The sequence below is a fragment of the Galleria mellonella genome, unplaced genomic scaffold, assembly GCF_026898425.1.
Source record: "Galleria mellonella isolate WM207_F2 unplaced genomic scaffold, CSIRO_AGI_GalMel_v1 utg116, whole genome shotgun sequence".
Taxonomy (NCBI): Eukaryota; Metazoa; Arthropoda; class Insecta; order Lepidoptera; family Pyralidae; genus Galleria; species Galleria mellonella.
In genome coordinates this window covers 656,061-678,917 of record NW_026441978.1, presented here as the reverse complement: position 1 = coordinate 678,917, position 22,857 = coordinate 656,061, and the positions used below count along the sequence as shown (strand labels likewise).

At 34.2% G+C, this 22,857-nt stretch overlaps 1 protein-coding gene across 1 annotated transcript in view; it reads right to left on the bottom strand.

Annotated features, from left to right (window-relative positions):
• LOC128200616 (uncharacterized) overlaps nt 1–22,857 on the bottom strand; it is a 130,372-nt gene that overhangs the window by 39,469 nt on the left and 68,046 nt on the right. The window contains exon 2 of the mRNA XM_052894613.1: nt 13,060–13,229. Within this exon, the coding sequence (XP_052750573.1) occupies nt 13,060–13,229 (170 nt within the window). The remainder of the gene's footprint in view (nt 1–13,059; nt 13,230–22,857) is intronic.

Below are 22,857 nucleotides of genomic sequence, written 5' to 3'. Positions count from 1 at the left end.
ATTCTAGCAAAATAAATTCATTTCATTTCATTTCATTGTTTGTAGGGATTCATTGATAAATAACCAAATCGGTAACTTTACGATTTCGTGGAAAACAATATATTGGATTACACTCTAAAATTATAAGTGACCATTCGAAGTTACTTTTAACATAAATTTTATTTACATTATAAATGCGAAAAAAGTTTTGTTTGTTTTTTTTTATATATTTATTAGCTTATAGAGCCTTAAAGGCTCAATCAATCACTATTATTGATATTTGGTATACACATTCTATGGATATATATATATATATATATATATATATATATATACCCTCCCCCCTCCCCCTGTAGGGGGATTTTGCTAGTAGTTACCACGTTGGGCAAGCGGGTTGGCGACCGCAGTTAGGTTAGGTTAGGTACAAGAGTACAAGGGTACAAGAGTAAAATAGACATGCTATTTTTGACATTTACCACGTCTTAAGAAAATTTAGATTTAGCTATTGAACTATTTCGTTACTTTTTTTTATGTTACATTCCCAATTAGAAATAACGTGATAAAACAGTTCAACAGTTAAAAGAGCATTTAGTTTTTTATGAATAAGGAGGTTAGATTAAGAAAATCTATAATTACTTTTAGGAGCCGACCAAAGTCAATAAGTGTAGGTCGTATGGACTTTATTAAGTTTAAGACACGACCAAGGTTTTGAGGCACGACGTGGCACGGAGCGGTGTAGCTCCGCTATGAAATTGAATTACAGCAGTAACCGGCAACTTCGGCTATTTTTCAAGCCAACGACAGGTTTATTCGACATATAAAAGATACTTTTATTATGTTACCGCTGTTTTATATCTATAAACATGCTGAGAATAATGGTATTTCTAAATATATTTAAACTAGTAATTGTAAAGTGGAACGATCCGATTTTTTGCTTGTAATGAATAAACTAAAAAAAAAAATACTTAAGCATTATTACTTTTAAAACTTTGCAGACAGATTGGCAACCGCAGTTAGGCTTTGGTAATATATCAAGAAGGACACTGATGCCCATCTGTAAATAAATATTGTACACAACTCATAGCCTGGTGACCTGTAATACAGGTATTCTTATACCTATCTCAGGCACCAGTCTTTCACAATTATATTTATAACTTGATTACTTCAACATAAGCATGTCTCATTGTATCTCACTGTGATGAATTGTGAAGACAAAATAAATCTATTTATTATTATTTATTATTATAGCCACTTGTCAACATCATTATTTTCTTTTCTATCAAATAGGTTAATTAAATTAAATTGATATTTCACCTCTTTCTTTCGGACTGATCGTACAGACATGACAGCGACGTTTACTTCTTACATTCATTTCTGGTGTCATTCTCTCCATCTCGATCGCTCGCCTCTTGCACCTCTACATTCCGTTTTTATATATTACTAACGACCCGCCCCGGCTTCGCACGGGTGCAATGCCGCACCGTTATGTCCCTGCATTTTAAATCTGTAATATCTTAGGAAATAATAATTTAAATTACACGCTGTAAAGGACCATATAGCTTTATAAAATGGACAATGTATTTAAGGTACTTAATTGGATAAAAAATAATGTTGTATTGCTTAAAATCACTTCGTAAATAAGCCATTTTTCCCGTAAAATGTAAAGGATAAAAAATGGTTATTGTGGGTTATCCTTAAGAGATAGACATATACAATCGCTGACTTTTTTGTTGACCTTTTTAAGGTGTACAGTACTGTAGTACATTATTTAGATTTATCTCGTGCGGTTCAGCCAGCGTTTGCAATGTAAGCGCAAAAAAATGTGTTTATTTACGACATCACATTAGAAACCTCTAAATTTGTCAGTGTTTCTCTACAATATTATGCATGTATTATACATATAAACCTTCTTCTTGAATCACTCTATCTATTAAAAAAAAAACCGCTTCAAAATCCGTTCCATGGTTTTAAAAATCTAAGCATACATATGGACGGACAGACAGCGACAGCGACTTTGTTTTATACTGTGTAGTGATTGTCTACATATTCCTTTGTCTAATACCTTTTGTATATAAATATATGTGAATAGACAAAGTTAGTTATAATACTTATTTCCTCCAAATAACTATACCTTGACTATTAAGTTCCCTTAGACGCCTCTTACGACACCCACGCGAAAGGAGGGGGTGACCTATTCTATGCCGGGACTCCACGGCAAACCTTAACACTGTATATAATATTAAATATATATACACACATTGCTATATATGTATCATACGTCACACATCATCCCTCACTGTGTACTATATAATAGCAAGGTTCCCATTCCGTTTGCACTCAAAGAACTAATTATAAACATACATGGTGGGTTTCATAAGAATAAATCTAGGTCTGTAAGGGATAATAGGAGGATATAAGGACTCACCGTCTTGTCGTGGGCTATTTATACACGTATGATGTCTTGTGCGAGCGCCTTGATTACTTCCGTCACTTTATCTCCAATGTACATACAAAATATTGTCTACAATCACAGCACTTCAAATTATGAGAGCGGTAACCACATTTGCAGTACAACAATGTTATTAATATTTAAGACTCATCGCCACTAAGTCCAGTTTCAAAATTAATTTACAAAAATTCTTAATTGAGAGGCAAGAGTTAGACATTCCAGCAAGTTACCTCTATGTTCCATTTGTCTGCTAGATAGACTGTCATATCTGTCTGTTAACTGTATATCTATCTTTTTATTGTACGGATAGTCTGGTAGTATTGTTTTATTGTTACCCTATTCCCTTTGGCCTCAACAGAATATCAGTGCTTTGCTCTTTTGAGGGCGAAGCAATAAACTGAGTTGTGGCCATTTTGTATTGCTATGGCACACTCACAAACGAAAATTGTATTTAGCTTTATGTATTTTTTTTTTGTCATTTATGTTATCTCGCTTTTTTTGTATATGTATGTTGTGATTTGTGTGCTGTAAGTAAGTAATGCAAATAAATTATCTATTTATCTATTTTATACGTAGTTGCTCGTCGATTGCAGAAGTCACAGTGACGGTTAAGAATTGAAAACAGCTCTGAAGTTTTGGCGTCCCCATTGGTTCCTGCAAATCGTATGCGTAATGCAAACAATAAGAAAACACGTTACTTTACCAGCCGGTAGTAACAGTTCGTAATATTTCTAAAATTAAACAATTTGTCTATAACGTACAGTGCGTAAATTAAATTAAAATATAATCCTAGAAATTATATTTATTTACCATTGACACAAAGCAATGCGATATAATTTTTCACGAAGGCGTTACGAGTATGAACGTTACAGACTGTGAGGTTTTTTCAGTATTCACACGCTCGCTGAAATAACGAATACCGCGTTTTATTTTAACTTTCTCTTTATGAGAGCTTCGCTTATACAAATGAGAAGCTTACAGCGGATATAAAAAGAAGTTTACAATTATATTTGACTTTCATATGTGATTTTTTTTATGGTTGAAAATGGAATGGTAACCCCGCCCGCGCTATCGGTATACACCGACGAGGCACCAGTGGAAGATGATAGGTGAGAATGAATACAAGTTAATTGGCCCACCATGATGAATTCGACAAGAATTAAACATGATGGTTTCCAGGGGGAACCGCGTGGAGGTCGACCTGACAGGGTATATTGCTAGTAATGGCGTTATTAGACCCCATTACTAACAATCCCTTTCCCCCCCAAAATGTTTATGTAAATTGCAGCTTTTTTATACAACTTAGAATGGCAAACAAGCTGACGGCCCACCTGATGGAAAGTGGTCACCTATAGCCATGGTCATCATGGACCATAGACATACATAACAGAGTATACTGTTTCGCCCATGATACCCCCCATGCGTTGCCATTCCTGAGGACTCGGGTGTTATTCCTCTGTACCCAGTAAATTCACGCCATATCCCACCTTTCAAACCGAAACACAGCCATGCAAACACAGCTGCTTCACGGTTGAAACACGAATGGGACAGACTTTCGACAGATAGGTCGAGTTTCTATAGGCAATTCTATGGATCTGTAAATATATCATTTTAAATAATAAAAGAATTTTCCAAAGCAATTTTTAACTGACGGAGTTATAAGGTAACCTGTGTTAAATTGATAACCTCTTTGTTTCCGAAGTCGGTTGAAAAAATCTAATATTTGATAGAAAACCACTATACACGCTGTAGTAACACTGAAATAAAGAGTTCCTCATTTTCCTTATACTTGTTTTCCTTTCCACATCTGACGAGGAAATCTTGTTCAAACAAGGGGCTCCGAATTGCTAAATAACAGTCATTTGATAGACCAAAAAAAATCTTTTGAAGTTTCAACATTATCCTGGGGGCGGTACAGTGAAGATACGTATAAGAATTCTTCTGATGAATTGTATAATAACAATAATATAATATTTATTTTTTTATTTATTTATTCATTAGTACAAATATTTGTACATGGCGGACTTAATGCTAAAAGCATTCTCTCCCAGTCAACCATAGGGTAGTATCAGAATACTCGAATGCGGCACTAGTAATTATTGATATACATACATACTAAAATAACACATATAAGCGAATAAATATATATAAATAATAAATATCCTTACACATATATAACATATACTATATTATTCACGATATTGAGAATAATATAAAGCACTTACTGCTCGGATAAAGTAAAAAAGTGAGCGTGAACGTTTTTTTTGAAAGACGGTTTAGTCGGTAGTCTTTTAATAATATTCCTTATACATATTGATTTAAACATATGTAATCTACTATAGGTACTAGACAACTGATACAAAGATTTAACACTTTTTTTACAATTATTCGAAGGCGAATCAGTATTAACCGCTATATTACCGTGGCTGTCCAATTCTCTACTTATTTTTCATAAATTAAACGTTTAACTTAATTTTATGTACTTGTACATTATAAGTATTTATATAATAGTGCGCTACCTACTCTTTGTCTTTTTCTCAATGTCCTCTACCCAAAGGTTGTCTGGAAGAGATTGCTTAGCGATAAGGCCGCCTTTTGTATCACTTCTCATTAATATTTACTGTATTTGTTATTTCTCTTTTTACTTGGTGCAATAAAGTGTAAATAAATAAATAAATAATTGATTGATTGTAATTTACCAGTTACCGTGGGGTTTAGACAAAGAATAGGCCGCCTCTTCCTTTTCCGTGGGTGTCGAAGAGGCGACTAAGGGAACTTAAGGATCGAGGAATGGGCAACAGCGTCTTTCTTAAAACATCTTCAAAGCCTAACATGTCTTATAAACCTCTTATGGGGCCCTTGTTTAGCAGTGAACATTAAATGGCTGGTATGATGCCAAGCATAGCTACTACTGGCAAAACCCCCTAAAGGGGGTCTTATAATCAGCAGTAGACAAAGACTGATATCATGAATTTACAAAGATTTCAGTAATTTAATCATTAATTAATATAATGGTGCAAGTTACACAGAAGCAGTTATGTTTGCATGGCTGTGTTTCGGTTTGAAGGGTGGGATATGGCGTGAATTTACTGGGTACAGTGGAATAACACCTGAGTCCTCAGGAATAGCAACGCATGGGGGGTATCATGGGCGAAACAGTATTCTCGGTTATGTCCATGGTACTGCTCATGTCTATAGGCGACGGTTACCACTCCATTCCATCAGTTGGGCCGTCAGCTTGTTTGCCGTTCTAAGTTGTATAAAAAAAAAAGAAAGTACTTATGTTCTTGTAAGATGTAAAAATAAAAGTTCGCAGCTGAACTTACAAGATACTATCAAATCATAGATGGAACACTTTAACCAGAATTGTGTGTATGTAAACGCTGTCGCTTGTTATTGACCCCACTGATAAGCTCGCTTCCAGAGAATAGATGATCCTTCAAAGGATCAGACAGCGGATAATGCTCAGGTCAGCGAATTTTAACAGGGCCAAAACGAGATCGCAAAATGTATAGTGAATTTAGGAAAAAACTGAAGTACCCACACTAACTAGAAATCTACATGACGAGTAATTTGACAATATTATTACAATTTTAAATTTTTCTAATGTAATAAAGATGTTGGATTTAAAATATTTGGATTTCGAATGCGTAATCATACGACAAAAGGAAACTCTTAAATGAAAAAAAAAATACCATACGATTGCTAGTCCATATGTCGATTCTGCTCCGCAAATAAAAACAGTAAGATCCTAGAATGGATCTAGGTGCCTTTTTTCAAAACATATTCCTGAAATTAAAGATTTAAATTTGATATCACAACGAATTTTTATAAACTAAATTTGTAATAAATTTATTTCAAAATTATTATAAATTAGGTTATGATGGTTCTTATAACAGTAATTTTGCAAAACTATCAAATTAAAATATTGGGTTATGGTAGTATATATGACACGGTAGTATATAAACATATATCAAAATCACTTCAAAATTGACAAAATTGATTGATTCAGTATAAAATTATTATTATTTTTATTTTTTGTTTACCAACGATTTTAGAATTCACTTTTTGATTCGAGTCACCTCCTTCATTTTCTTTATTATCGATTTTAAAAATTACTTTTTGATTCGAGTTATCTCTTTTATATTGTTTATTGTCAATTTTAGAATTCACTTTTTGATTCGAGTTATCCCTTTCATTTTGTTTATTATCGATTTTAAAATTTACATTTTGATTCGAATTATCTCATTCAACCTATTTATTGTCAATTTTAGAATTGACTTTTTGATTCGAGTTTTCCCTTTAATTTTGTTTATTATCGATTTTAGAATTCGCTTTTAGATTCGAGTTACCCCTTTCATTTTGTTTATTCTTTATTGTACACATAATAAATATTAACCACAATTCATTATAAACATAATATACAAAGGCGAGCTTAACTCTAATAAGAGATTTCTTCCAGCAAACCTTTTCATGTATTTATAGGCGATTTTAGAATTCTTTTTTTAGTTCAAAACAATTTCCTATTGTATAATATTATAAATACGAAACCTTGTAAGGACCGACGGATGGATAAATGGATAAATCAATGATTGTCACTCTTTTACGCAAAAAATACTAAATCGATTTCAATATAATTTGGTACACGGATAGGTTATGTCCTAACTTAACACATAAGTTACTTATTTATTAATGTACTTATACAATTGTATCGTTACATTTATTAATTGTCTTATTTATTTCCTATATTGTACAATGCAAATAAAGTTTACTCATTTTTCATTCATTCGTAACTTACTTTATATACTGATTTACGCGAGTAAAACCGCGGTACACGGATTGCTACCGACTAATTTCATATAGGAAATTTCGACCTAAAACCTCAATATTTACAGTAACTACTAAGCAAATTACACTATCTCATCGAGCGGTAACAACACACGGATTCAAATGTAATTATGATTAACTAATTATTTCCGTGGTTCGGCGGAATTTAATTACTTATCAGTAATAGGTACCGAGAAGAAATTCTGATTAATTTAATATAACCACAAATAACGTAATACGCGAACTCCTGGGAAATGGAAACTTGTTGGAAAGATCGAAATGAGATACAATAACTTTATTAGAAAGTACCATCAGTACTTAGCAGAGAGAGACTTTGTACAAAATTCATCCACTTGGGTACTGATGCCCCATTTGTTTCTCTGCCGTGAAGCAATTGTGTTTGCATGGATGTGTTTTGGTTTGAAGGGTGGGATATGGCAATGAAATTATAGGGTATACCCTAGATATATAACAACTTAGCCTCAAACATGCCAAAGCATGAATGTAGGATATTGAGGGCGATATTGGTAGTAATGCGGACTGTCAATCCTATTGCTAGCAATACGCCTTGTCAAGTCCATCTCCACATAGTCTCCTCTGGAAATCACAATGTTGACTCTCGGGTGTATTCATCACGATGAGCTGTTTACTGGGGGGAAAGGGATTGTTTGGAGATTGACAGCCCTGTTGCTAGCAATATACCTTATCAGGTCGAGCTCCACGCAGTTCCCCCTGTAAACCATCGTGACTAATTTATCGTTGAATTCGTCACGATAGGCTAACTGACCTGCTTTTTCATTTTCACATGTCATCCCTCAATGGTACACCGCTAGTGTATACCGTTAGCGCGAGCCAGTGTATACCGTTCCCATACTATTATCATCCATTAAAAAAATACACCTGGGGGCACATTTCAGTACACTGAGACCCGAGTTATATGAAGAAAGTTCGATTCCCAAATTGCCCCGATTGGAATTATAACCCAGGGCGTCATTTACGCGAAGCAACATACCCACCACGGCGCTACGAAGAGCGTCAATATGGAACCATTACGGGGGTAAACTTTATTAACTGCATTGGAATTATTTTTTCCCGAAATGGTATCATGATCGCGTAACGCACAACAAAACAAAAACAAATACATACGAATTACGAGCCCCGTACTTTTGGAGTCGCGTAATAATTATCAATGAATGGAATTGACGTAAAGATAAATGAATTAGAGATAAATGAGCCGATACTATATTAATTGCAGCGATATATTATCTCGCTGCTGAGAAATTGCTTCTCTTTCTGGGTGTAATTGTTAGATTTTGTGGCTAATGTCTGACTTAGGTAATCATCGATAGATCGTAGATCTAGATAATAACTAATAACTCAGTGTTCAGATTGAGTTATTACATATTACATACTTGATTACGCTGATAGGATACAAATTACGCGGATAGATTAGCTTTCTTTAGGTAAAATAATTCTAAGGTCTTTTTTTAAATACCTATTATTAGCGATTTGCTCTGGTTTCAGACGGGTAAATAGATAGCAAGATAAGTTAGTACTTTATATTAACTCGGTAGACAAATTCTTGCTACCTTGGGTTACACTATTGAAATTTTTATTTGTCTATTTTTTTTGAAAATATGTATCCTCCTGTCCTCACATAGAATAGGCCTCACATAGAATAGGCCTCACATATAATAGGTGTTGTAAAAGACGACTAAGGAAGGGCAAAGGATAGGCAGCAGTGTCCCTCTTAAAATATCTCCAAAGCCTAACTACGGTTGCCAATTCTGCTGCCAAACGTGGCAACTACCGGTAAAACTTCCCTAGGGCATGCTGATGATAATGATGGTGATTATATAACCATATATATACCTCGTTTATAATATATAAACTAGGTATAAAGATATACATATAATGTAACTTTGTACAAGTTAAGGAATTTTTACAATCGGTTGAGTAGTTTTGAGTTATTATCCATTATAAACAAACAAATATATAAAAAACTAATCTTTGCTCTTTATAAATATTTGTATAGAAAATCATGTACTATAGAAGAACGATCGACTTATTTTAACGTCTACAACTAGCTCTTAGTAACGACGTTAAGCTACTTAAGTATTAACTTATTTACTCTGAACAAACGCTTCCCCATTCGAAGACAAAACCTATCAATATATAATTTGACGGGCGTCAGTAACTTTATTTAATTAGAAAAGAAAATTAATCTCGGCTCGGCAAAGTCGCCTACTGTTTTTCTTTGCCACATTTCGGACAGTTCACCAACTCGGCCGGCGAGGCACAGTTCATTACTTCCTTTGTACAGGAACTTGGTGAGAATAATTTAGATTCTATATTGAGCTAGCTTTCCATCTGGGGTGTTCTTCTCTAGAAATCTATCCGATTCTAGAATAAGGGCATACGGGTATGCGACTCCGGCCTCCCGAGCCGCTGCAGTGTCCCAGTCCTTTCCGCAACTGCAGTGTCCCCTCCTTTCCTTTGCCACATAAGCCCCTTCTTCTTCTCATTTACCAATTTCCTTTACACATTTCCAACGTTCCCGTCCTTTTTTCCTCAATCCTTTCCTCCATACCGCAGGTGGCGAAAACCACCAACAAGTGCATTCACAGAGGGTTGACGTCAGGCAGGCGGCCGGTCGTAAAACTATAAGCCAAATCCTTTAGTAATATGGATAAAACCATATTACGCCGACCACAAATAATAATTGGGATAAGGGTAGGAAGGTGACGATGATTGAGCTGGCTTTCTGCTCGCTACTTCGTATGCTTGAATTCCAGAAGTAGAAAAACCAATGGAGTATACCACGTGTTTATTTGTTTATTTATTTATTTATAGGATCACCCACATAAGATACAGCGAAACATTTCAATACAATACACTAGCAGATTAGATATAACTGTTCTTACATTTATAGGCAACTACAACATGCTTTGTGTTTGATAAACATTAAAATGGAATTAAATTATTAAATGTCGTGGAACGAAGTTGTGATCCTCAGGAATGAGGGAGTGGTTGTTAATAGAGAAAAAGCTTACTTCCGTGTGGATTCTATATCAATTTTTTTTTCTAATTAATACAGTTTATCGTTTTACATTGCTAAGCAGAGTTCTGTTTGTTCTTTTAAAATTAAACTATGAAATTATAAAGTATGGAGGTGTAATGAAAGGTACCATAGGCGTCACAGTATATTCTATGGTATTTGGCACTATTAATATGTATATGTTTGTAAAACAAGCTCACATTCTTATTTATAATATTTTTTAAAATGTATAAACTAGTTTATTACCTCTCAAACCCTTAACGGCTTAACCAATCATTATGAGGGGGGAAGGGATTAGTAATGGAGGCTAAGAGCCCTGTTGCTAGCAATATACCCAACCTGGTCGACCTCTCCGTGGTCCCCCCTGAAAACCATCGTGCTGAATTCCAAGTGTGTTCAATCACAATGGGGTAATTGACCTGCCTTTTCATCCTCACCTATCATCTCTCACTGGTGCTCCGCCAGCGTATACCGTTAGTGCAGGCGGAGTTACCATTCCATTATCATCCATTAAAAAAAAAAAGAACATTATGAAATTTCGAATACACGTATTGTAAGGAATGGAAAAGGACATAGGCATTTTTTATCCCGGTTATATGAAAGAAGTTGGGAGAAAAACTAGTTAATGAGTGAAAGTAGAGTAATGTTTTTCATATGTAATGTATGATAGGATCATTCTCGCTACGCGACGTGCAAACGAAACAGCATGATGGATTCTTATAAATGGGGCGTCGTTAGATTCATCTTATTCGTGGGAGTGCTGTGGCGTATACGACAACCGTATAAAAATGACCCTCATATACTGTTAATTTTTTTTTTTTATATCTTAAATATATCTGTAGTAAATACAAGCTTAGATGTATCTTTAGTAAATACGTAACCGGCTTGTAATAATGTCAGTTTTGTTCAGCAATAAAAAAAGCAAATTATTAGATTACGTTGACCTAAACGATTTGACTCGCAATCGTAAACACACACACACACACGCACGCACGTAACAAAAAAAATACAATCGAATTGAGAACCTCTTTCTTTTTGAAGTCGGTTAAAAATCTGTCGTGGCAACTCTTTTTAACCCTTCTTTGCATAATGTTGGAAATTTCCATCATAACATTGAATGTTAAAAAATTATATAAAAGGACAAGTTCACTTTAAGTTGACCGTGTCTGGATACCTTTTTAATGTCCATTGCAGAAAAAAAAACATAGCTGTCAATTTTATTTCTTTAACCATTTTTCCTTTAATTTTGAACATGAATGATATTATATATATCTTGATTTGTTTCACCAATAAAAAAAAATCATGCAAAGAAGGGTTAAAAGTATTGGTCACATAATTGCTTAACAATATATCAAATAATAACTACTATATAACTAGCTTTTACCCGCTACTTGGTTTGCGTGACTCGGATATGTTTACAGGATGGGATAAAATACTTTTTCTACAATTGAAAATTTTAAATTCTACTCCTAAACATACTAAAGACAGTATTTCGATAAGGTCGCCCATTGTTTTCTCATTGTGATTATTTCTTGTAATTATTTATATTTATAATAAGTTTACTATTGTAATCTTTTGGAGGAAACAATAAAGAGTATCTATCTATCTATTTCTTTTGAGAGACCAAAATGTCTAGGACACAGGCAGTAGCCTGTTACACGATATTTCCGTGTTAATTTCAACAAAATTTGGTTATATTTTCATTAAACTCCATTGAATGACTATAATAAAACATTGTAGGAGCTCTGTAACGTTATCTGATAGGAAGCAATATGGCTACCTACACGTTTTACCCTCCTTATGTTACGTGATTTGATTAATTAATTAACAAGGTTTTCCTTATTACTATTGAACTCGTATAAAATTGTTATTCTGCAAAATATTTATTTATTTATTTATTTACACATACACTGAACAAAATTTTCATTTAAATAAATTTATTCATTAGATATAAACTCTTTTTAAGAAAAATAATATAAATTATACATGTTATATATGACAAAACAATATAGATGTAATTTTTTTTTTATTTACAACACCAGGGGCCTACGAATTTACAGGGTATAGAGAATTAACACCTGAGTCCTCAGGAATGGCAACGCATGGGGGATATCATAGGCGAAAAAGTATACTCTGTTATGTCCATAATACTGCTTGTGTCTATAGGCGACGGTTACCACTTTCCATCAGGTGGGCCGTCAGCTTGTTTGCCATTCTAAGTTGTATAAAAAAAAAAAAACGAGCATACGGTTCACCTGATGGTAATTGACTACTGCCGCATACAAAAATTACTGGACCAAATAGAATATAATTTTCATAATTTAATCCCTATAGGTCTAACATAAAATTTGGTAAACAATAAATTTTACTCATTTTCTCATTTCTAAAATCCACGCTACGAAGTGACAGACATAAGACAGTTTTTAATACATTTTAAAGATGTTTTTTCAAAGGTTTTTTTTTTCCTATTTTTCTTTTATTTTTCTAATAATTAAGTTACTTTAACCATAACAAAATTATATAGGATAAATACGAGATTAAATCTTACCTGTACACGTAGAAAGCCTTCATATAGCGAAAGTAGCTTAAACCTTGTAACACTAGAGGGCGTTACCCTTCCATGAATGCTTGTATATACATAATTATGTTTAAGTCAGTGTAAAGTTTTATAGATTACTAATTATTAAATTAGAGCAAAATTTGTTAATAGAAAACATAAAAAAAAAAGTATTACAGACAGACTGACCTCCTGTGGTGTGTATCTGAATATCTCGTTGGTGTCTCTGTACCACTTGACGGAGTGGAGGGGCGGATCTTGGGCCTGTCTGATGTACTGACAGCGGAGTTCCGCCTCGCGCCTCGGGTCCACCCATTGTGGCACTTCCAAGAAGGTAATGCTGTGAGACACGCTGCGAGCTGTAACAAAAAACGCAATATTTTCAACCGACGTCAAAAAGAAGGGAGTTCTTAATTCTTCTGTATTTTTTTTATATTTGTTACCTTATAACTAAAGTTACAAATCGATATAGAAAATTCCATTTTCATCTGAAAGTATATAATTACAATTAATCAAAATTGGACCGATAGATTAGTTTTTAAAATAAAAAATGGTGTTTCCACAATTAAAATAGGATTTTTTGTGAATCACAATTTAGAATTATAATAAACTAGGTACAGTATTTCTTTTAACTTAATTATTATTTAATAATTAATCCAGCATACGTTATAATTATTGATAATGCTAGTAGAGTACCAGTGAGTGATAGGTGAACATGATATTAGGTCAGTTGGGCCCTAGAAACCATCATGGTTAATTCGCCAGAAGTTAATATAACTACAGTGGGGAGAGGACAATATATTAACAAGACAGAGTTTTAACAAATTCTTATTATAATATAAATTTATAAAATAATACCCTATGCTACAAATATTACGTTCCACTTTTTTTTTAGCATGCGGCTCACCTGATGGTAAGTGACTACCGCCGCCCATGGTCACCCACAACACCTATGGCATTGCAGGTGTGCTGCCGGCCTTTTAAAAAGGAATATACTCTTTTCTTGAAAGTTATGTTGTCGTATCGTATGTTCCACTTGATTACCCCTTCTATGAAATCGGTTAAATCTAGAATTTTTAAATCAAAAATAAAAGTTTCTAACTATCCACTTAAAATCAAAACTACTTAGGCTAGAAAGCTGGAATTTGGAACTATAAGTTTCATTTGTAAAAAGCGTTCGCTCAGAAAGGACTTTTGAAAATTTCAACTTAAAAGGGGAGAACGCCGCGGGCAACAGCTAGCGCAAGTTAAGATTTTAGGAATTTAGATAATTCGCCTATCAACATGAACATTCGCACCGTGCCTAAATAAATCTCGCAAACTTTCAAGTCCGAGGTCTGCTTTTGATCGAAAATCTTAGATTCCCGCGGCGAACAATTATTTGACCTTTCCAACTAATTGAATCTCGACGGTTCACAGAAATTCGCCTTTAAGAACATCATTCTTGATTAACAGTTGAAATTTTTGACCTTAAAATGTGTACAAATAATACTCCACGAGAGACGAGCGGATGTCTACTTAATTTGATATTAATGTCTAATTTGAATATTGAATTAAATATATATTAAATTAAATAAATCAAATTGATTCATTCATACATATTAATACTGTAAATGTGAAAGTTACCTTATGACGTCTTTACAATTTAACCAATTAAAAAAAAATAGTATACGCGTACTGTATGAACGAAGTAGGATATAAGCTACTTTTTATCCGGACCAGTGAACATGTCCTAGTCACACGGACGAAGTCGCGGGTAAAAGCAAGTTAAATCATAGTTAAATGAAAAATGAGATTAGTAGAAGATGTTATGTATTTTTTACCAGAGGGAGACTTTGTACAAAAGTCGATTGCTTGTGCACCTCTGTCTCATTCGTGTTTCAACCGTGAAGCAGTTGTGTTTGCATGGCTGTGCTTCGGTTTGAAGGGTGGGATATGGTGTGAATTTACTGGGTACAGAGGAATAACACCTGAGTCCTCAGGAATGGCAACGCATGGGGGGTATCCTGGGCGAAACAGTATACTCTGTTATGTCCATGGTACTGCTCATGTCTATAGGCGACGGTTATCACTTTGCATTAGGTGGGCCGTCAGCTTGTTTGCCATTCTAAGTTTTATAAAAAAAAAAAGATAGATAGATATATAATTTACTTCCATTACTTACAGCACATACATATAGACAGACATATACAGTAAAAAGAGATAAAAAATTGCATATACAAAAAAAAGCAACATATATAAAACAAGTAAAAATTTTTTTATTTCATGCGTGTGCTATAGTAACACAAAATGGTCACAACTCAGTTTATTGTTTTGCCCTCAAAAGAGCAAAATACTGATATTCTGTTATGGCCAAGAGCCAGTCGCGAAATTCTTTAATAAAAATAATATATATATATATATATATATATATATATATATATGAATAAAATACATTGTGTTTGTCCATTACATTTGCCTCCATTTAATTTCTAGTTAAATAAATATAAATAACAGATACTATTAAAAGATAGGTAGTCAAAGGTCACTTTAAGAGTATAAATAGATAAAAACCCGTGCGAAGCCGAGTAGAGAAGCTAGACTGATTATATCCGCATTATAAATTCAAAAATATACAATATACTCGTATCCACGAAACATCTCGCCGTTCATTAATATATGTGCATTCACGAACAAAGTCGCTTTTTTGCTGAAAAAAAAAATGTACCATTTACTTTTACTTTGATAACACCTACACCATAAGTTTGTCGGTCTCGCATCATAATAATGGGCTTTCGATGTTTCTTTGTAGGTAAGTAAGGAAACTTCATCAATTTGGAAACTTGTTAAAGTATTCCGATACCAATAACACGGTTGAATGGTGTTATGATCAACCTTCTAGTTGCGTTAGTGATTCATAATGTACAGTGATAAACAAGACACCAAGGAATCCTGTAGCTTCAAAGATGTTAAAGCTTAGTAAGAACGTTGCAATTAGACCATATCTATGCATGGGAGATATTTAAGAAAAATAGAAAAAAGAAAGGAAGAAGCTTAGTAAGAAAGTTGCAATTAGACGATATCTGTACATGGGAGATATTTGAGAAAAATAGAAAAAAGAAAGGAAGGAGAAAGGAAGATGCTTAGTAAGAAAGTTGCAATTAGACGATATCTGTACATGGGAGATATTTGAGAAAAATAGAAAAAAGAAAGGAAGGAGAAAGGAAGGAGCTTAGTAAGAAAGTTGCAATTAAACGATATCTGTACATGGGAGATATTTGAGAAAAATAGAAAAAATAAAGGAAGGAGAAAGGAAGGAGCTTAGTAAGAAAGTTGCAATTAAACGATATCTGTACATGGGAGATATTTGAGAAAAATAGAAAAAAAGAAAGAAAGGAGAAAGGAAGGAGCTCAGTAAGAAAGTTGCAATTAGACGATATCTGTGCAAGGGAGATATTTAAGAAAAATTGTAAGAAAGAAAATAAAGAAGTGAGAAAGGAAGGAAAGAAAGAAAAATATTTATTTGGCGCACATGAATAATAATTACAAAAAATAATTTAAAAAACTATAAACTTAAAGAAAGAATAGCTAATTATAATAGGAATAATTATGCGACAAAAATGATCACCACTCAGCTAAGTGTTAAGGCATTCATAAGGCATATCAAACACCAGAGGGAGACTTTGTACAAAAGTCGATTGCTTTGGTATCTCTGTCCCATTCGTGTTTGAACCGTGAAGCAGTTGTGTTTGCATGGGTGTGTTTCGGTTTGAAGGGTGGGATATGGCGTGAATTTACTGAGTACAGAGGAATAACACCTGAGTCCTCAGGGATAGCAACGCATGGGGGTATCATGGACGAAACAGTATACTCTGTTATGTCCATGGTACTGCTCATGTCTATAGGCGACGGTTACCACTTTCCATCAGGTGGGCCGTCAGCTTGTTTGCCATTATAAGTTGTATAAAAAAAACACTGATTTTCTGTGGAACCAAAGGGGGCGGGTGGTTGATGGGAAGAAATGTTTATATTGTTACTTATGTGCTGTAAGTAATACAAATAAATTATCTATCTATCTATCTATCAATTATTCTCGCCGGATTTTTTTTAATATACGAGTATATACAAAAGTTACATAATGGAATCGTTACTAAGGCCCTTTCTTGTTTTAATCCTCGAAACACTGTTTGCCCTACGCCCCGGGCAAGGAATGTGTTGGAGAGTTCTCCGACATACATTTAAGAACATTAAGACACAGTTTTAGTTTGGAATAAAGAAATGTTTTACCCCGAGTACATGAATTAGGGTATGTAGCGACTGCCCTTTATTTGGAAGCACATAAGTTTCGGAGTTATAAGAATATATGCAAATATATAGGACGGACCGGGGTAAAGAGATTGTAACGCAGTCCGCGTTCACCAGTCCTATTGCTGTCAGGTCGACCTCCACAGGGTACATCTGGAAACCATCTTGATTAATCTTTATAAATTTATCACTATAGGCCAACTGATCTGTTTAATCCTCACCTATCATCCCTCACTGGTGCCCCGCCAGTGTAAACCAATAGCGCAAGCGGAGCTACCATTCCATTGTCACCCATAAAAAAAATATACTAGAGATCGGAGGGCAAGGGATTGTTAGTAATGCGGTCTACCACCCCCATTGCAAGCAATGTACCCTCTCAGATCGACCTCCTCGCGGTACCCCTGGAAACCATCGTGGTTAATACTTGTACATTTCGTCACGATTGGTCAACTGAGCTGATTACGTCATTTATCATCCTTCCTCTAGTACCCCGCCAGTGTATATCACTATTTCATTTTCACTCATTAAAAATATATAGGGGTTAAGGTATTGTTAGTTAGTTAGTAAAGGCTCCAATTGAGTTTAAAACCAGTTGGGCATAAGTTACGTGGTTAAGTTTATGTAACTAAGTATTAATTTTGCTTCAAATATATGTACATATTGTTAATTTTTGAAGTCTGTATCGTTCTTTGAAGGGAAGAATCGAGAGTTTTCATTCATTCTAAGTCACTCTATCTATTTTTTTTAATGGGTGATAATGGAATGGTAACCTCACCCGCGCTATCGGTATACACCGGCGGGGCACCAGTAAAAGATGATAGGTGAGGATGAAGCAGGTCAGTTAGCTCATCGTGACGAATTCAACAAGAATTGTTCACGATGGTTTCCAGGGGGAACCGCGTGGAGGTCGACCTGAGAGGGTTTATTGCTAGCAATGGGGTTATTAGACCGCATTACTAATAATCCCTTTCTTTCTACTCCATCTATTTAGTAGCTATGATTTCACAGACACACAAATAGATAGACAGAGATGTTAAACTTATAACACTTCTTTCTAACCTCCGAGGTTAAAAGGAACTTGAACGAACCGAACGTAACTTTGCAACTCTTGCAAGCATAAAAAGCCGTGTGCTAAATATATTTTTGCAAAACACGTCTGTCACTTTGCCACCAAAACTTTTTTGTCACTCAAAGAAATGCACACTTGACAGACGAAGTTTTACGTATAATCCAAATTCTTAACTTCGCATTGCCTCCGAGGGCATGATTTAAACGATTTCAACAGTTCCGCAGTTGCGCGTAGGTACTTTAAAGGTAATTACTCTTAATCGGCGAGCTGATTACTCCCCAGTTCCTTTCATTAACAACACTCAAAGAGACAATTAAACAGCATTTTTCATTTTAAAAGTGACGTTTACATCCTGTTATAAATTTTGTAGGTGGGCTTTATGAACGCAATAGAATCAAAAACAATGATTTTTTTAATTTTTATCCATTTGTCTCTTTGCCTGTACGTTTGTGAACGCTAATCTCAGAAACTGCTCAATCGATTTGAACGCGGTTTTCAATATTGTGGTTTGCTTCACTTAACATTTAATGTTTGTTTTATTTCAATCGGTTCATAAATGAAAAAGTTAATTCAGTCTAAAGAATCACATATAAAATGCTGTAAAATAAGTGGTCAAGTATACCATTGGTTTATTCACCAATTTAAAAATGGCTACCCTATCTGCTGGCCTCATTTAGCATAATTCGAAAGGTGTTAATAAAACATTCACTACTGTCAACCCCTTTTAGAATCGTGATAAATTACGTATGGGCAATACGATATGGGCCATAAAAGAAACCCTATAAAAACATTACAAGTGGGCTAACCGTATAGATTTACATGGGAATGGATTTTTGTATCCTGGGTCACGACAGTGTATCACCTGGGTCGCGGCGGAGCATAAATATTGGTAGTTGACACTTTAATAGGATCTGTACGCGGAATATATTTCGTATCTTAAAAATAGTGTTTGTATATTAACAATTTATTGTAAATTTCAATATTATTATTATTTATTTATTTTCGTCTATTTTTATATGTCTATATAAAAAATTATAATTTTAAACTAATTTTATATGTGTGCGTGCGTGCGTGAGTGCGTACGTGCGTGCGTGCGTGCGTGCGTGCGTGCGTGTATGTGTGTGTGTGCAATAAGAATTTTATAGAATTACTATGTTTGTCGTTTTCAATACCTGTATATATATTTTTATATACATATATACGTTTTATCTCAGTATAGAATAGGCCACCCCTTCCTTCCCTGTGTGTGTCGTAAGGGGCGACTAAGGAAGGGCGAAGAATGGGCATCAACGTCCCTCTTAAAACATCTCTAAAGCCTAACTGCGGTTGCCGATCCGTCTGCAAAGCGTGGCAACTACTGGCAAAACCCCCCCAAGGGGAAGGCTTATATTCAGCAGTGGTCGGTTAAAGACATGATATGATGATAATGAAAATGTAAATTATCCCATTTTTATTAATATACTTTTTATTCATGTAGCTTCTTTTTTTGGAGCAAAATTTTTTATTATTATGTCACTCAACCAAATGTCCTAATTCCCATCAGAGAGACCTCCAATTCTTTTTTCAATTCTGGTTTTAAAAAATATAATGTCTCTTTCATTCGCCTATTCGCTGCAGCATCGTCAAAATTAATGAATATATATAAAGAGCTCGGTCGAAAACTATAGTACATATATGTATATCGACGCTGAAAAAGCAAAATATACTAAGAACCATTTAATGAATTTACTGGAGAGCTTTTCTAACGTCAATGTGAATGTACGGTCAGCAAAAATGATACACAGTTAATAATGAACTACTACTTCTTTATGATATTTTTTTTTTCTTTTACTTGGTACTCTTTTACTTCTTTTTTCTTTTAATTTAAATTTTCATTTCACAATAGAATATCGACTTTAATTATAGAAAAAATCAGCCTCTTTAATTTAAAAACTAATAAACTAGACCGATTTTAATGAAATTGGAACCAATCTAAGAGCATAAGCATATCTTTCCAGATATGAAAAAAACTCCAAATCACTACAAAATATAAAACAAAGTCGCTTCCCGTCTATCTGTTCTTATGTTTGATTATATCTTCAAAAGTACGCATGTGATTTTGATGCGGTCTTTTTTAATAGATAGAGTGATTCACGAGGAAGGTTTATATGTATAATACATGCGTAATATAGTAAAGGAACATTGATCATTTCAGAGGCTTTTATTGTGAAGTGATGTGCACCCGTGCGAAGTCGGGGCGCGTCGCTAGTTGATTTATAAATTTATTTATAAAAGATACATCAAAAATATGTTCACAATAATTAAACAGACTGTACGATGTTATTAGTAAGTAAGTAATAAAAAATGACTATTTAAAAATGTTTAAATCTAAGTTTACTTGAACAAAAACATTTCTTTCCTTCTTTCTAAGCTTAAGGTTATATTAACCAGAAGGAGACTTTGTACAAAAGTCGTTTGCTTGGGTACCTCTGTCCCATTCGTGTTTCAACCGTGAAGTAGTTGTGTTTACATGGCTGTGTTTCGATTTGAACGGTGGGATATGGTGTGAATTTACAGGGTACAAAGGAATAACATCTGAGTCCTAAGGAATGGCAACGCATGGGAGTATCATAGGCGAAACAGTATACTCTGTTCTGTCCATGCTACTGCTCATGTCTATAGGCGACGGTTACCACTTTCCATCAGGTGCACCATCAGCTTGTTTGCCGTTCTAAGTTGCATAAAAAAAATACATATGAACATATCAATTAGAGGCGTATACAGTTGTCACAGATAAGTGTTAATGTATACTAAACTGACAATTATAGGTAAAGTAATTGAAAAAATACGACCGAATCGAGCCCTCCTCTTTTCTCGAAGCCAGTTTAAAATATGTCTACAGGGTGGACTGTTCATATTCAATAAATTTTGACCTTCCACGTTGTTCGTCCAAATGTGACGCTAATTCTAATAAGCTGCTTATGTTAGCAACACTGCTTGGAAATCTTTGTTCAACGCTTTTTGATGTTGACTGTACTTTAAGTATTTTAGTAAAAATATTTAGGTAACAGTACAGAATATTATCTTTAGTACTTTCAGTAAATAAAACTCTGTACCTTGTTACATTTTCGGTTACCAACTTTTTCACTGAATATACCAGTAACCGGATAGGCTTGAATGTAAGAAACATCAGAATTGATGTATTTTTCTAGATACCTTTTATTTTAAATTGGAATTTAATTCGCGTGAATTTATTGGGTACAGAGGAATAACACCTGAGTCCTCAGGAATAGCAACGCTTGGGAGGTATCATGGGCGAAACAGTATACTCTGTTATGTCCACGGTACTGCTTATGTCCATAGGTGACGGTTATCACTTTACATCAGGTGGACCGTTAGCTTGTTTGCCATTCTAAGTTGTATAAAAAAAAAAAAAAATCTTTTGTTATCTTGTTACGCTTATTTTATCAATGTAGTTTTAAAAAAAATATTACCTCAATAAATATAAAGAGGAAACATTTGATTACTAATTTCCAATTGATTTTTTTGTACCTTAAAATGGCAAACAAGCTGACCGATTGCACTCTAAAGTGTTCCCCGAAAGCACATTTTACTACTTTCCTATAATACATAACTAAGAAATAAAAACTAAACTATCTAAATTGATTCTGATAAAATATTTATAGAACCAACTTGTAAACATACCTTTTCATATAAAAAAATTCCAAATTGATTCCCAACTGGCGGAAACAAACATAAAAAAAATGCAACGAAATTGAGAACTTGAATATCGCGTACAACGCGTTTTCAGAGATGTTTTCTCCCACGAACATTCAGGTTATGGAATGAGTTCCCTGCCCAGGTTTTCCCAAGAGAACTACAGCATGAGATTCTTCAAAAGGGGGGTAAAGAGGTCTCTTCAGGGTCGCCAACGCGCGCGTAATACCCCTGGCATTGCAAGCGTTCATAGACTATAGTAACCACTTACAATCAGGTGGGCCGTATGCTTGATTATCACCTCAGTGGTATAAGAAAAATCACCTTTTTGAAGTCGATTGAAAATCATACATACATACATACACATGAATGGATGTGATTAATTCAGAATTGTAATGAATAATATGTGATTTATACTCAGCTAATATGGTTCGGATAAGACCAATATTTGATCGGCTCAATCGATAAGGTCACATGAATATGTCATGAAATTTAAGCCATCACGGGATGGAATATATAATCGACAGTATAGCATTATATCACAGGCAATAATAACACTGTATATAGATAAGAAACTACGTACATTACGGGTATACCTTTTTAAACATATTAAAAACATGGAAAATAAACAATTTGACAAAACGTCAAAGGAGACTGGCTTACTGAGTAATGTATTTTTTTTTTTATAATTTGGAAAAATATTTCAATAGTGCATTAAAGAAAAAGCAAATTAAAATTCAAGAAAGAAAGAAATAATTTAATCGAAGAAGCATGCGGTCCACATAGTAGCGCACAAAACAAGAACAAAAGAAACCAAAACAAAACAAACAAACAAAATTGTATACAATTAGAAAGCAATTGAATTAAATTCAGTTCAATTAAGGTCTGTATAAAAAAGAAATAATATAAATAATAATCAATACACAAACAAACAAACA